General features: G+C 39.8%; 1 protein-coding gene across 6 annotated transcripts in view; it reads left to right on the top strand.

The window, feature by feature from the left end:
* MTAP (methylthioadenosine phosphorylase) overlaps positions 1-7,541 on the top strand; it is a 43,291-nt gene extending 35,750 nt beyond the window's left edge. For all 6 annotated transcript variants that reach the window (XM_077790239.2, XM_085567520.1, XM_021537140.2 and 3 more), the window contains one exon: positions 6,624-7,541. In XM_077790239.2, coding sequence (XP_077646365.1) covers positions 6,624-6,662 — 39 coding nt within the window. In that variant the 3' untranslated portion in view covers positions 6,663-7,541. The remainder of the gene's footprint in view (positions 1-6,623) is intronic.
* Positions 7,542-14,790: the final 7,249 nt, after the last annotated feature.

The following is a 14,790-nucleotide window of genomic DNA, read 5'->3' as shown; positions in this document are numbered from 1 at the left end:
CATAAGATACAAATAAATTAGATACAAAGTAAGATACAAATACATATGTGAGTATCCAAATGAAACCTTGATTTTGGATCTTAACGCAAAGAAGAATCAAATAGAAGAGACTGAACCTAACCAAAAACGTTATGCTTACCTTAATATGTAGAACAGGAAGTCTTAAAAGATATGTGTAATAACGAATTTAAAATTATTAGAATTGTGTTCTCCATACGTTTTAAGTCCAAGATTAAAGAAATAGGGAAAAGAAAACATTTCAAAATGCATTGGCAAGGGAGTTATTAAGCAGAATTTTTCTTAGACAAGGTTTACTTGTGTTTTTTATCATCTGTATATCACAGGCATACTTGAGATTCTTTTGTGGATGTAAGAAAGAGGGGAAAAACAATGTTAAAACAGCTATCCAGCTTCTCAACAAACTTTTTTTGACTGGGTTGACGTAAGGACCAGGAGTGATCATTCATCAAATACTGTCACGAGAAAAACAGGCTCATCTTAGAGATATTAATTGAATTTATTATTAACAAAATCAGAGCATGATAATTCCAATTCTGGCTTCTATGAATATTTAAGAATTACTATCAAAATTACACTCAACATATAATCCTTAGTTTGAACAACAAAAAACTACTAAACTAAACAGAAGAGAAAATTATCTAGACTTAATCTAAGGTACAGTCACTACACAGAACAAAAAAGACAAATTACACAAAAAAAACATCACACCCCTAGATTTTCACTACAATTACAATACAAATTTCCCACTATCATTCTACACAATTTTGTGATTTAATACTTGTTTTGCTTTTATTTCTCCCACTTCATATCCTTATGTCAAAGTTTTCATGTTTGCCTCCACCAAAAATGTCACAGTTTTGACACTGGCCAAATGCTAGTGCTCCCATGAAAAATCATTCACTCCTTCTTCTCTGCTATAGCTGAGCAGAGGAGGGGGAAGGAAAAAGAAATTAAAAGGCTCATGGGGTGAGATAGAGATTAGGACAAAACACTCTAAGGGCAAAACAGGCTCGAAACTTTAAAAGGTATAAAGAAAAACTTTATTAACAGAATTAAAAGAGGATAATGAGAACTAAAACCTTGAGAACACCTCTCCTCCCCTACCCCAGCCCTTCCTTCCCACCGACAGCAAAGAAAGACAAAGCATGAGGGTTTTAGTTTTAGAGTTTGTCACCTCTAAAAATCTTCAGTTTGCTTAGGGAGGGGAGTCTCTTTTGCAATGCCATAGGGTCTTTCTCACAGGAGACAATTCTCTGTGAACTTCTCCAACATGGTTCTAATGTTCACAAGTAGCAGTCCCACCCAATCTGCTGCAGCCTGAGTCTCTCCCAAGGGCAAACAGTTTTCCCACAACTGTTTTTCATGGGCCGTTTTAGTTCATGGAGTATAGTCTTTTAAGGATGAGCTGTTCTAGTTTAGAAGCAAGGCTCCTCTTTTTCTACCTCTGGGAGCAAGGGTTCTCTCTCTCTCTCTCTGTTCAAGTCTGTCACCAGATCACAGCTTTTCAGCATCCACATGTGCCAGCGTGAGCACTTTCTTCTCATGGGCGGCAGGTGAATCGTGCATCCCCCATGCACTTCATGAATTACAGGGAAACAGTTTGTTCTAGTATAGTCCTCACCATGGCTTGCAGAAGAATCTCAGCTCCGATATTTGGAGCAGCTCCTCCTCCCCCTCCCTCCTTTTCACTGACCTTAGTGTCTCTGTGTTGTTCTCCTCACATGTCTTCACCTTCCCCTTTCCTCTGACTCAGGAGGGAATTGGTGTTCATAGGTTTGTTTGTTCTCAATTTCTATCAATTGAAAAGTTCTTAAAAGAGTTGTGCTGAAAGATTTGATTTTGTCTGGGCTCTGCATCAGGGAATTGCTTGTCATGCCTTTCACTGCTGATCATGTGGTCCCCACCAGCACCATGCAGGCCATGCTGGCCACCATAGTGCCAGCTCCACTTAGTGCCTCTCTTTATGTAGGGTGCCAAAAAGGAGAAGCTGCTGCCGCTGCTTCTCTCCTTCTGTTTGTGGTGTGGCAGGCTAGAAGTGGCCAAGCAGGCAAAGTCCATTGCTGGCCATGCCAAGATGGCAGTGGGCACATGGCCATTCCTGGCCCCAGCCACTCTGGGTCGCATCTGCAGGACCACTCTCAGTTCTGGCTGCAGGGCTGCTCTCCGCTCCAGGATGGCCCCTCCCGGCATGGTCTGGTGGACCTGCCAAGAAGGGGACTGATGGCCCCCGTTGCCACCCCTCCAAGCAGAGGAAAAAAAGAGAGTTCCCATCGTTTTGTCTTTCTTAAATATGTTATCATAGAGGTGTTAACCAGTTTTTCTAATGGGCTGCACGGTCACAGCTGCTTCACAATGGGCTGCACCACGGCCTGCAGGGCAATCCCAGCTTCTGGAGGCCTGGAGCACCACCTGTCCCTCCTTCTTCACTGACCCTGATGTCTGCGGAGTTCTCAGAGTTTTCTTGGTGTCTGCACATGTTCTCACTCCACTCTTCTCTTCAGTTACAACTACACAACCCCTTTTAGTTTTTAGTTTTTCTTTAGTGTTTTATCACAGAGGCATTGCTACCATTTGTAATTGGCCCAGCTTCCATGCTTTTCTCATAGAAGGTACCTCTGTATTCCCCCCACCACTACTAAAACCAGGCCACACAAAACCAATACGTTGTATTAGTGATTCTCATTTCTAGGTTAGTCAATGTCATGAAGGGAAGACATATTCAGTAAAATGCACCTCAGCCACTTCTTAAGCATAAATGGCCAGTCAGGTTTGTAGAATTCTAACCCAAATTCTTTAAATTAGTCTTTTGCTAATTCATTACTGAAAAACATACTTTTCTTTAGGACAGCCTGAATTATCTTTATGAATATTTTTCACCTGGTTATCTGAAACAGTTATTTTAATGTTCTCTCTGTTCATATGAGAGAGGTAACTGACTCTTTCCCTTTTGCATTTGTTAGGAAGTTGTATCATTGAATGGATAAGGGAGGCACCAAAATCACTGTTGCTTCTTCCCTCTAATCCATGGAAAACATTTTCAGAGAATGGGACTGCACTTTTTAATACAGATTCCTAGCTATACAGCAAACTCAGAGTTTGAACAAATAATACAAAATGTGTTAGATACTCCTCAGGCACTTTTTTTTCATACTGGCATGAAAGGAAGTGGTTCCCAAGTATATTACACTGCTTGAGTACTGATGAATCTGCCTTGGTTTCTGGCAGGCATACTTCAGTGAGCAGTGTGTTCATTTTTATGATTGTCTTGAATCTTCACTGGGAGTGAAATAGAGCTGGTACTACATTTGCAATATTCCCCCTTAAGGAACACCAGCTGTTCTTTCAGTTCATTGTCAAGTACTTCTTCCAGCTTAGTTCACTGTTTGCAGAAAAGAAAATGTTATGCACCAGAGGAGGAGTCACTCCATCATAATCTTGCTTCTTAACTCTTTTTCTCTTAAAAGATCTACTGCCTCATATCAATGATGAATAATGAAATAGTTTCACTTACAATTCGTAGGTGTTTATGTTCTTTGCAGATAGGTTTGAGTGATAGTGTACTGAGAAAGAGAGTTGATCTGAAGGCACTGGAAGAGCTGGAAACAGGCAGTGGGGATTGAAATTTTATATCAAAAAAGTAGGAGCCACAGGTGTTAATGATTTGAAAGAACAAGAGCTATGGAATAGTGAGAAATTCTGAAGCTCCACAGGCTTTGGAGGCTTCCTTTAATTTTACATAGGAATATCAGGAAAGATTACAAATGTTCCTGTTTGGGGAATTCAGTGGTGATAAAGGATTGGTGTTAATGAATGAGAGAGGCAATTTTGCAGGGCAGCAAGGAGAAAGACACATGTATATGCCTCTGTACAGCTACATAATTGAACCATAAAGAGTTTTTTTAAAACTATTGTCTTGTAGTGCACTTCAGTATATTTTATAGTGTGAGTTTTGAAAGCCAGATGATAGAGTTTTTGAACTGTTTTGGAGCTCTTTTCCTAGAGCTTGAAGGCAGCACATCTTGCATACGATGTGGAAATGTGTTAAGGAACACAGACAAGGAGCAAACTATGTAAGACTGCAGCTGGTACACTACTATCAGTGACAGCATATATCCAAGCCATAGCTGTGCATGTCAAATGGGCAAATGTCAGGTTTAGTGTTGGGGAAGCTTGTGAAACAGTAAAGCTCTATATAGACACAGCTTTTCTTCTCCAAGACCTGTAATCTGTCTGCTTTGATGGAGGAACTTCACCTGGCAGGATAAAACGTGCTGTCATCTCTGCCCACCTGTATTTCCCTGTCTCCTTGTGTGGAAGTATTAATCCCAGATCAACATACATGCCAGTGGTGTCACCTGTGAATCTCACAGTAATCTCAAGGAAGGACTTTAGTGTTGAAACAAAACGTCCAAGGGCTGGGGTTTTTGTTTATAAAGGATAGGCTGCTTGCCATTGGTTCTCTTTACGGTATCATTTAATCTTTGATATGTCAGGGAGTGTAAGTGTAGTTTGAAAGTTTCTATTTTTTTAACTGGCTAATATGTCTTTAGGCCAGTAGTTTGTGGCTTTCTTGCTGTAAAGAGATAATCTTCCAGTGTCAAGTTAAAGCCCTCACTCCTTCAGAACAGGGGTGACCACATGGTATTTATGTCATGTGTCAGGAAACACAGATGATGCTTTTGATCACAGTGGTCCAAGTGATTTCTGATGGGTGTCAAGGAAATTACTGCATAAGCTGGTCAATTATGTGTAATATATAGCTGGGTATGCTGTTTACTGAGAAGAGTTATTTAGTGAGGTGATAAGTACTGACAGTTTTTGCTGTAATCATCATGAAATTGTGGCATTCAACATTCTATGAAGAGCAAATAAGGCAATTAACAGTACAGTTGCTGGAGTTCAGGTGAACATACTTGTTTTCAATCAATGAATTAGTATGTATAATCTCATAGGAGATAGCTCTGAAGAGTCAAGGAGCTCCAGAAAGTTGGCAGGTCTTTGTGGGCAGCATTCTCCAAGCACAGTACTAATCCACAGAAAGACCTTCACTGAACAGGAAACAGCTCTAGTGCAAAAATGTAGCATTCAAGGGTTGGAAGCAGAAGCAAGTTGCAAAGAGAGAACCCAGACAGAAGTGCAGGTATGTTAGGGATGCTTTCAGGACAATAGGAGCTTGTCTATAGTTGACAATTGGAAGAGATGTCAAAGGCAGCAAGAACTGCAGCCAATGCATTGATAACAAAAACTTACAATGTAAAACATGGGCTCATTGCCCATAAGTAAATGAATTGGTGGCAGCAGACAATTTCATATAGGAACTGATAAGGTAGATTTTTGTTTAATCTTTGCTAAGAAAAGTATAAGTTAGGAAAAAACTGTCCTGTTGAAAAGAATTTTAGCTCATCATAACTAGGGATTGAGCTCTGTACCTTTATTAAAATAAGGTTCGGTCCCATGAGTATCGGGAGAGAATCTGTACTATAATGGTAGAAGGAATGTCCTGTTAGAACTGATTTTTTTTTTACAGTGTGGCTGTAAGAAGATTAGCTTGTGGTAAGATGACAGCTTTTATGAGTGCTTCTTAGGTAAATTTCTTGGCTCTGTGGGGAAACCTGCTGGTACTACCTGCCTTTTTCTTGAACTTCTATACTAGCTTGTGAGAAATTTGTCAGATCTCTGATCCAAGAAATAATGCTGTATTTTGAGAGTTGTGGTAAGTGAATACTCTAGGGTAGTTTAGATTGGGTAAGGTAACTGTAGATGTATTTCAATACACTAAATCAGGGAGTCACTTGGGCATTTATATGATTTGACAGGTAAGAAGTTGAAGGGCATCAAGCTTAGTATTTTTTTCAGTAATTTTTTGTAGTCTATCTCAAACTGAAACATACATTATTAAGTTCTGTATATAGAACTCTAATCTTGTAAATATCTTTGAGTAATTTTCTTCCTCAAAAAATATCAGTGATACTGATCATATGACTGTGATCATATATGGACAGTGAATGTATATTGGCTCAGGTGAGTAAAGTAGGCTTCACTTCAATTGTAATTCCATTGGTCTACATGCAGGGGTACTTGCAGGCTAAGGACTTCTCACAAAAACTGAGACTAAAATGTTTCTCAGACCCTGCCCTTGAATGTGGCTAATGTCAAAGTTGCCTGTCCCTACATAACTTGAGTATTTCATTCACGCACAGTCAGTGCCATCTGGCTGGTTGCTGTTCTTGATAGCAGTACTTCAGAATTTATGGAAAGTCATGTAGAGGTTACAGAAAGCATGCTGCACAATTTTTTATTTGCCATCTGTAAGTCCAAAGTTCATCAATTAATGTTCTTGCAATATGGTTGTTGTTCTCCATACCAATAAGCCTATCACATAGCTTTGCAAAGTTGTAATGAAAACTCGCTGTGTGTGTTTGCCCTCCTTGTAATTATATCGACTTCTGCGGTGTTGGAAAAAATTGGATGTACTATGCATGTGGAAGGATTTTCACATGTTAGTACCCAAATGGAAGCTACATAATCTACCTTTACAATGAAAAGTAATTCTCTCTGCATTAGCAAAAGAAGCATTCATTTCCTGTGACTTTGTATTTCAGACAACGGTGCAATGTTCGGTCATCCTGCCAAAGCAGTAACAACCTGGATGAACCTTGAAGTTTCAGTGCTTTCAAGGAAGAGTGGATCACTTTCAAACTTTCAGAGGTCATAATATCTTCAACAATTGTTACAAGCTTAAAAGAATGGACTAAACTGATTAAGCAAAAAGAATTGACTGATGATCATGTGTAAGGCTGCTGTTAAAATCTTTGTCAGTTTGATCACATATAAGATGGTAAAAATTAGATTTTGAGTATGTTTTCAACTATAAATAGCCCTCCTGACAAACTGTATCCGACAAAGAAAAAAAAAATCACTATGCTTTATTCAGTGGTACCTTTTAACTGATGGTAGAAAGTCTAAGTAATATTGTTGTTGCAGTTTCATAAAATAAGGTCTAAGAAAGCAGATTCGCAGGCTATTTGTGTTGCTGTTTCTACCTCCCATCTTTTTCTTCAACAAGGCACATGGTTACAGTTCACTTCAGAAACATAACAGAAAAACTGAACAATTTCAAATTAAAATTATACTATTTTTATACATTATCCATATTTTTTATTCCAGTGATTTTTTTAAAGCAGTGTATTTGTTTTGTGTGCTAGAAGACCTGGTGGTTCTGCCACAGCAGCAATTCTGTTATGAGTCAGAGTTGGGGACTAAAGTAATACCTAAACCAAATTCATGCCTGAGGATGTACTTACATGACTTCCAGAACTGTACAGAAAAATTGCTTTGCTGACAGTGTCCCAAACATACCTATTTTCCGCTTTATTGAACAGCTCCAATTTTAGTTCCTGTATTAATTGATGAATGTGCTTGAGTGGCTTGAATGTATGCACTTCAATTTTTTAATACAGTTCTATTTTAATAAAATAACATGCTATTTCTTGTCCAGTAAATAAAATGAATGAAACGTATGCTTCTCCAAGATGTGTGGAAATCAAGGGCGGGGGCCAGTTTATTTACTTCTAGTCATTATGTCTCACAATGATTTTTGCCATTCATGAAACAGGTTGGTGATGATACCTAACAACACTTTCAGAAAGACACTTTCTAGAAGGTACTGTGTTGCTCAGAACTTTAGGTTCTAAGTCCCTGAACAGCAGGAATTGCTGAGGCAGAGGTGGATCAGAATGCAAGGAAAGACCAGAAACATGAACGGTAAGGATCCTCATAGTACTGTAAAAAAAAAAATATTAATCCAAAGGAAAACAGAAGAAAGCAGGTACACAAGCATTTTAGCTTCCCAGTCTTTTTCTGTTAGACACCCAGTCTCCTACTGTGAAAGATCTGGATGTATTCTTCCTAGCAAAGCCAATAGAGGTGCTGGAGTACTGGGGAACATAACCAATTTTCTGTATTTCCTGGTGTTTTTTTAAGAATTTGGACTGCAGGAGCCAGAGCTTGAATGTACCTTTCATTACCTTGCACTAAGCCAAATCATATATCTGGCCTTAAGAATGGTTTCCATTTTTATCTTTCTTCCATAGGCACTTTTGGTGAAATGGATCAGAGCAAGGAAATTAATATCTCAGTGTTCTCTGAGAAATGTTTTTCTGGGTGTCCATTTTCAATCCCCCTGGGTTTCTGTTTTTGCATTTGATAGTGACATATAATGGTAATCGTTATGCTAAATCTTTTAGCTTATATTCTGGGTACTTAGTGCCACAGGAGAGTGGCACAGAGGAGGTCCATGGGTAGTGGGTTCTGTTACACATTTCTGTTACAAATTCTTCATATCCAAGACTTGGTGAGAACACTATTTCAGAACATAGAGGGGTATTATAAGGGAGAGAGACATTTCACCACAGCCTGTAGTGACAGGACAATGGGCAACAGTTTTAAAGTGGGTATATTTAGATTGGATGTAAAAATGGTTTTTTTGATGGGGATGCTGAGACAGTGAAACAAGTTGCTTAGAGAAGTTGTGGATATCTTCGGAAGTATTCAGAATCACATAGTCAGAGTTCTGATCAGCTAAGACACAGAAGGTGTCCATGCCTGTGGCAGGAGGATTGATGGTTTGGGCTGGAAGAGACCTTTCCATCATATTTACTTGCTCTGTCAACACAGGCTTGGTACCTGATGGTATCTCATGCAGAATTTGTATATAAAGTCCATAAAACTCTGGTAGTGTGAAGTGTGGTTTTTTGCAAAGTTCAGTGTATGTTTTACAGTCTGAAATGTGTTTCAAGTAATTTATCCATAGGACTACAGACAGAGATAGTAACTGGCAAGAAAAGCATAGGATAATGCTTAGTTATGTAAAGATAGGGCCAAATATAAGTGATTTTAATTGTCTTTCTAAACAGTCTTAAGAAATGCATTTACTGAAGGCGTAACAGCAGGTGTAATAGGACAAAGATACAAACTACATGTATTGCATTACTAAAACCAAGTAAATATTCCAACAAAGAATCATGGCCCTTTCTTGGACTCAGAATGTGTCTGGTTTCACAAGAATGAGACAGTGATGCGCAGAGGGCTTCACTGATAAAAGTTGCAACACTTCAATTTGAGCGTCTCTCCCTGACTTTTTTTTTTTTTTTTTTTTTTTTCATCTGTTTTTTAGTCTATTTGCTGTGCAGGATTTGCAGTGCTGCCTTCTGGTGCAGAGTATTGATGTTGCTTCTATATCATAACATCAAAATCAGTGTTAGCAAGTACCATTTTGAGGCTCTTAGAAAATTGCATCTTGGTCTGGTAAATAGCTTATCACAATATAGGATGGTAAATTATGGCTGTTGCTTAGTTTTCAAACATCCCAGGTTCCAAAGTATGGCCTCCAAGCTTGATTGATATCATTGCTCATTTTACAGAGACTTCATGGTTTTGGGTTGTTACATAAGACATGTTACACACTTCTGGTTTTACACTAACATGTCTTACACCAAATGCTGTCTCCTAGAAAAATTAGCAAAGGTTTCAGCAGGAAACCTGTCTCCTTTCTATGTGGATGTTTCACAGACCACTTAAAAGCCCCTTCTAAACATCATTCACTTCAAGACAGGTACATAAATAGTGAGCACTGAAGTAAATTGTGTAGCTTCTCTGTGCATAAATTACAGGCATTAGAACAATGGAAAGCTTTTCTGTGCATAAATTACAGGGATTAGAACTATTAATAAAATATTAGCTAGTGGAATTTTACTGTAAGTTTTATAGGTCTGCTTCTTGTTCTCCAGAGAATTGTCCTAAACTTACTGATTTGTACAACCTGAATGCTGTCTTGACTTTGGGTTGAAGAGAACATCCCTAGAGCTTGCAGGAACTGCTAAAGAGCAGATCAGTCTCTGCTTCTCTGCAGGATATGCCTTGGGATAATAGAGAAATGCAGCTGGGAAACAGTGGGTATGTTAGAAATAAATGCTCAAAGCCTAATTTTCTTTCCCACATACACAGAGGGGAGACTGAGTGGAACTGAGTGCTTGCAAATAGCACAGATACACAAAGCAAGAGGCATGCCAGTATTAGGCAAGGACCAGGAAACACAGTAAATAGCCAACTGATTTCTTACTCAATTTTCAGCTGGTGTCCGAAGGCAGAGATTGGAACTTGATTAAACATCAGATCTACACAGACCACAGGCAGAAATGTCACAGCAGGGTAAGTTCAGCACACAAATGATGTACGAGAGAAGACATACACCCACTCACAGAAGCTTTTGTCCAATTGTCACTTCAGAGACATTCTGTTTCATCTTAGCACAGGTGTCCCAGGCAACAGAACTCCTTTTGCTTTGAGTGAAGATACTTCTCTAATTGGACTTGGTAGAATTCATCTCCCTTGTCTATATTCCAAGCCCACACTTACTTGTATCATGAGCACTCGCTCTCTGTGGACTTGATATTATCTCCTACCCCACTCTTCACTAATTGAATGTTGTATTTTGCTTAGCCCAGGTATCCATGGCTTTTGAAGTCCTTTTATCTTTGATAAGATCTCCTTTATTTTGCTCAGAGCATTCTCCATTGTGCATATTAGCAGTATAAGGTACTGATGGCCATGCAATACTGTGGGTTCAAGTATGGCACAAAACTTGACCAGGAGGCAGGCCATTAGATTTACTCATCTTCTTTTTTCTTGTTTTCTCTAAGGCATTCTTTGTGGCCTACTATTGATATATCTTGCTCACATGAGATTGCCCACTCATATCTCATTTTCATGTATCTAAGATTTAACACTCTTTCATGCTAATATCCAAAGCAGATCTGAGAATTTGCATACATGGCATATGACATCAGAATTGAGTTTTTGTATTAGTATTCAAAACAGATCAGAGAGCAGTTGGTGTTCCCAGAATGAACCAGCAAGAGACTATTTTGTCTACTGAAACCAGCTGAGTATCAGTAAGATGAGAAATTAATTCAGGAGGTACTCAGCACTGAGCAGGATCAGCCTTCTAAGATGGAAATTCTGGCTTAACTGTTTTAAATGGCTGCTTCTCCCCACTGTCATTGCAGTGTTGGCTGAAGCAGGACAGTGCAAAATAATGGAAATTAACATTTGATCCCGCTTTTGCAGAGGTTTGCCATTGTTTATTTAGATGATTGTCAATTTCTCCAACACCTTTGCTATGAATTGGCTCAGGCAATTTGTGGTGCTAAGACCTGTATGAAAGTATGTTTTCAATCTGAACACCGGAGTGGGTCTCATAGATGAGACCCAGCTGAACCTAAGAATAGTGCCTGGTATAAGAGAAACATATTCTAGAGGACACATGAAGTCTATCCAGTTGTTTGGTTTCCTACACAGTGTGTAGGTTTCCACTACACAGTGTGGTTCCTCTAGCACAAGAAGGAAGACATTTCATTTGAAATATTTTAATTTAACCTTACAATCATAATAGTTAGTGCTTTATAGGAAGTGACTTTTGTATGTGCTTTTATCAACTGTACAATAATTTTTGTGTTTTCATAACATCTTCAAACATAAAAATCGTTCCTTTGCATCTGCCTCAAAGTAAACCAGCAAGATAAGCTGGTAGGAGTTTCTTTCTCCTTAATTGCATGTGAGGACAGTGGAATAATCTCTGTCCTTGGATCATTTCAGTACAAATTCTCCACTTCATGGTGTCACAGATACCTTGGATTGACTATCATTTTCTTCTCTGGCCCTTAGGCTGCTCACTGTCTAAAGAAAAAACAAATGTAAACAAACAAACAAACAAAAGCCCACAAAAACAAACCACCACACCATAAAGCCTGCAATGTTCAAGTCCTTATTCTGTAGGCAAGGAATGCCCTCTCACCCACTCCACCAAGCAGGGTCTGCTGTCTGATTGTAAGTGCCACTTGTCAAGCCATATGCATTGGATTTCTGCAAATATGAGTATTAAGAAGCCAATCAAAACCATAAAAGCATTAGCCCAGGCAGCCATGGAGTGGGGTAGGGATATGTGTACCTGGTACATCCTTTCAGGCACAGGCAGCCATGTTTGTCTCTGCTTTCCCCAGGCACCTCTTTCTTGAGCTGGACCTCTGTCTTTTCTCTCCCCTGTTCTGGATACCCTCCTCCCAGGTCTCAGCATGCCTGTTTTTTTACCTGTAAACAACCAGCACCATGGAGAGAAAAAGGTGCCCATCTGGGAGGTCAAACTCTCATATTCTAGATTGCCACGTAGCTCCTCAAGTAAGAATGCTTCTGTTTAGAAATCATGAAGGAGGCTACTTCCTGAAAGGAGCGACTGTTTCTTGTTAGCCACCCAGGAGCAAGGCGGAGTTTTCCTCTGGCGAGCGGCGGGTGATTAAAGGAGGGCTGTAAGGAGGCGGCGACATGGAGCGGGCAATCGGGCGTGCTGCGGTGGTTTGTACGGTAGTTCGCGCAGGGTTGCTGCCTCCTGCTAGTGAGGTTTTTCGTTTGTTGTTAGTGGTGGTTGGTTGTTTTTTGCTTTTTTTTTTTTTTTTTTTTTGGTGGTGGTTTTGGAGGGTTTTTGGTTTTTTTTTGTCTGTTTGTTTTGGTTTCGTTGTTACATCAATGGCAGCAAAAGCTACCTATTTCAGTTGTAGGAAGTAGGATATGTCTAATGTCATGACCTCTGCTGCTGGTCTAGCTAAACGTAGATGTTTTGTCCCCTTGGTCTTTATTTGCCCGAAGCTATAGGTGTAAACAGGGCTTCTCATAGCCCGATGTCAATCCTGAACTAACACTCAATAGCAGTGTCAGATCCAGTCTTCTGTGTACTTCTCTGGGAGGCAATCCGACGCCTTTAGTTACAAGATTATTGGTTTTCGACCATCTCTTTTTCACTACACCTTCTTGGACTTTCTGCAACACAGAAACACTTTGTTTGCAAGTGTTTCTACCAAAAGCATGAAGATACTTACAAATATATAGTAAGAGACGGAAATGTGGAGATACTGGTTCTCTGGGGACCCTTTTTTCCACAAAGTAAAGGAGTGTTCTGTCTTCTGCTCATACTGTATTTCAAACTACTTCTGTTTTTTTTCCTGTGAGTTTGGGAGGGGGTGGGGAGTGAGGAAAGAAAGAAGAAGAAATATTTAATTACTTCAATGAGTGTTGGTTTAGGATTGGTTGAAATCTTATTTTAAAAATAATTAACATAAAATTACTAGGTATATCATCTCTTCCCTGGGAGTGATTACCCCACCAGGGCACTTAAAAGACACAAATGTCTTCAGAGGTTCCCTCTCCAGCACTTGGTACTTTGGCTTGCCTTTTCTATAGTCAAATCCTCGCTTTCTTCTGTAACAGCTCTGAACATTTACATTTTCTTCCTGAGATTTAACGCACATGAGGCTTTATTATTCTGTGTAAGTAGGCAATGAAGTTAATGTTATTTCCACGCCTTTGTTCCAGGCTAGGTGGGATGATAACTTCCTTTACTAAAACAGTTTCTATTTTTCCTTTTTTCCCTGAAGCTTTCGAAGACTTTGAACACAGGATTTAAAGCCTGTGGACACAATAAATCTGGGTGAATTGGAGAGGATGTTACTTGTTTTAAAGCTTGGGAGTCATGTTCTAAAAGAGTAATTGTTTGTAGTGTGTAATAGCAAACTCTGCTTTTCTAAGTGCCATTATGCCTGAAGGTATTTTATTAAAGTTTGACAGATGACTCTGCAATTGAAAATATCCTGTCAAATTATTCAGGCATTCACATGCTGGCATTCACATGCAATTGAGGTGTGGTTTTTGCAGCTCACAGCACTGCTGGCTCCTTGTCCAAAGAATGAACTAGAATTTCACCAGCTCTGAAATCACCATACATAACTCCATGCCTAGAACTTTCCATCCCCTTCAGGCAACTTCCCAAGGAAGTTCTGGGCTTTGGCAGCTCTGAGGCCAAATCCTCTGGGGAGGTTACACTCTTTTGGCACAGCTTTCCCGAGTGGGGAGAGGCTGGTGAAAACCCCGTGGGCATCCCGGTGTGAATGCCACTCCCCCTGCCATGTTTCGGAGTGGACTTCCCGGAGCTCCGGCCCTCCTTCCCACGGCATGGCAGGAGGGCCGGTGTGTGAATGGATGCGTGATATGAATGAATGATGTGTGAATGGATGCGCTGCCGCCGCGCCAGCCGAGCTCTGCCAAACCTGTCGTCAGACCCCAGCTCGAGAGGCTGAGCGGGACTCCCGCCCGCCTGGAGGGTCGGGAGAGAAAACGAAAAGTTCCTTCTCAGAATTACAGACTATTCTGAGTTGGAAAGGGGGCGACCAGCATCATAGGGTCCGACTTGTCCCACCCGCCTTGCCCCAGATGAGTTTGCGCCCAGACGCCAAACATCCAACATGCTCTGTTACGGGGTCGGTCTCCGCTATGTCCCTCAAAGAGCTAAGAAACAACGTTGTTGTTTGGGTTGTTTGCTTGGTTTGGTGTTTTTTGGGGTTTTTTTGTTTGGTTGGGTTTTTTGTTTGTTTTTTGTTTTGTTTTTTGGTGGTTTTTGTTTTATGTTTTGGTGGGTTTTTTTTTGTTTGTTTGGGTTTTTTTTTGTTTTTGGTTTTTTTTTTTTTTTTTTTTTTTTTGTTTTGGTTTGGTTTGGTTTGGTTTGGTTTTTTTTGCGAGAGTAATGATTCCCCATCCCTGCCGCTCCCATTTCTAAAAATAGATCATGAATTATGCAAGGGAGGTACAAACTACAGGTGACCTTTCTTTTTTGTACTTTAAGTGTTATTTTCAAGAAGAAAATAAACGATTTGGCTATTTTAAACT

The sequence above is a fragment of the Lonchura striata genome, chromosome Z (genome assembly GCF_050655825.1).
Source record: "Lonchura striata isolate lonStrDom1 chromosome Z, ASM5065582v1, whole genome shotgun sequence".
NCBI classification, from domain to species: domain Eukaryota; kingdom Metazoa; phylum Chordata; class Aves; order Passeriformes; family Estrildidae; genus Lonchura; species Lonchura striata.
Note: the sequence above shows the minus strand (reverse complement) of the source record. Positions and strands in the feature narration are given on the sequence as shown.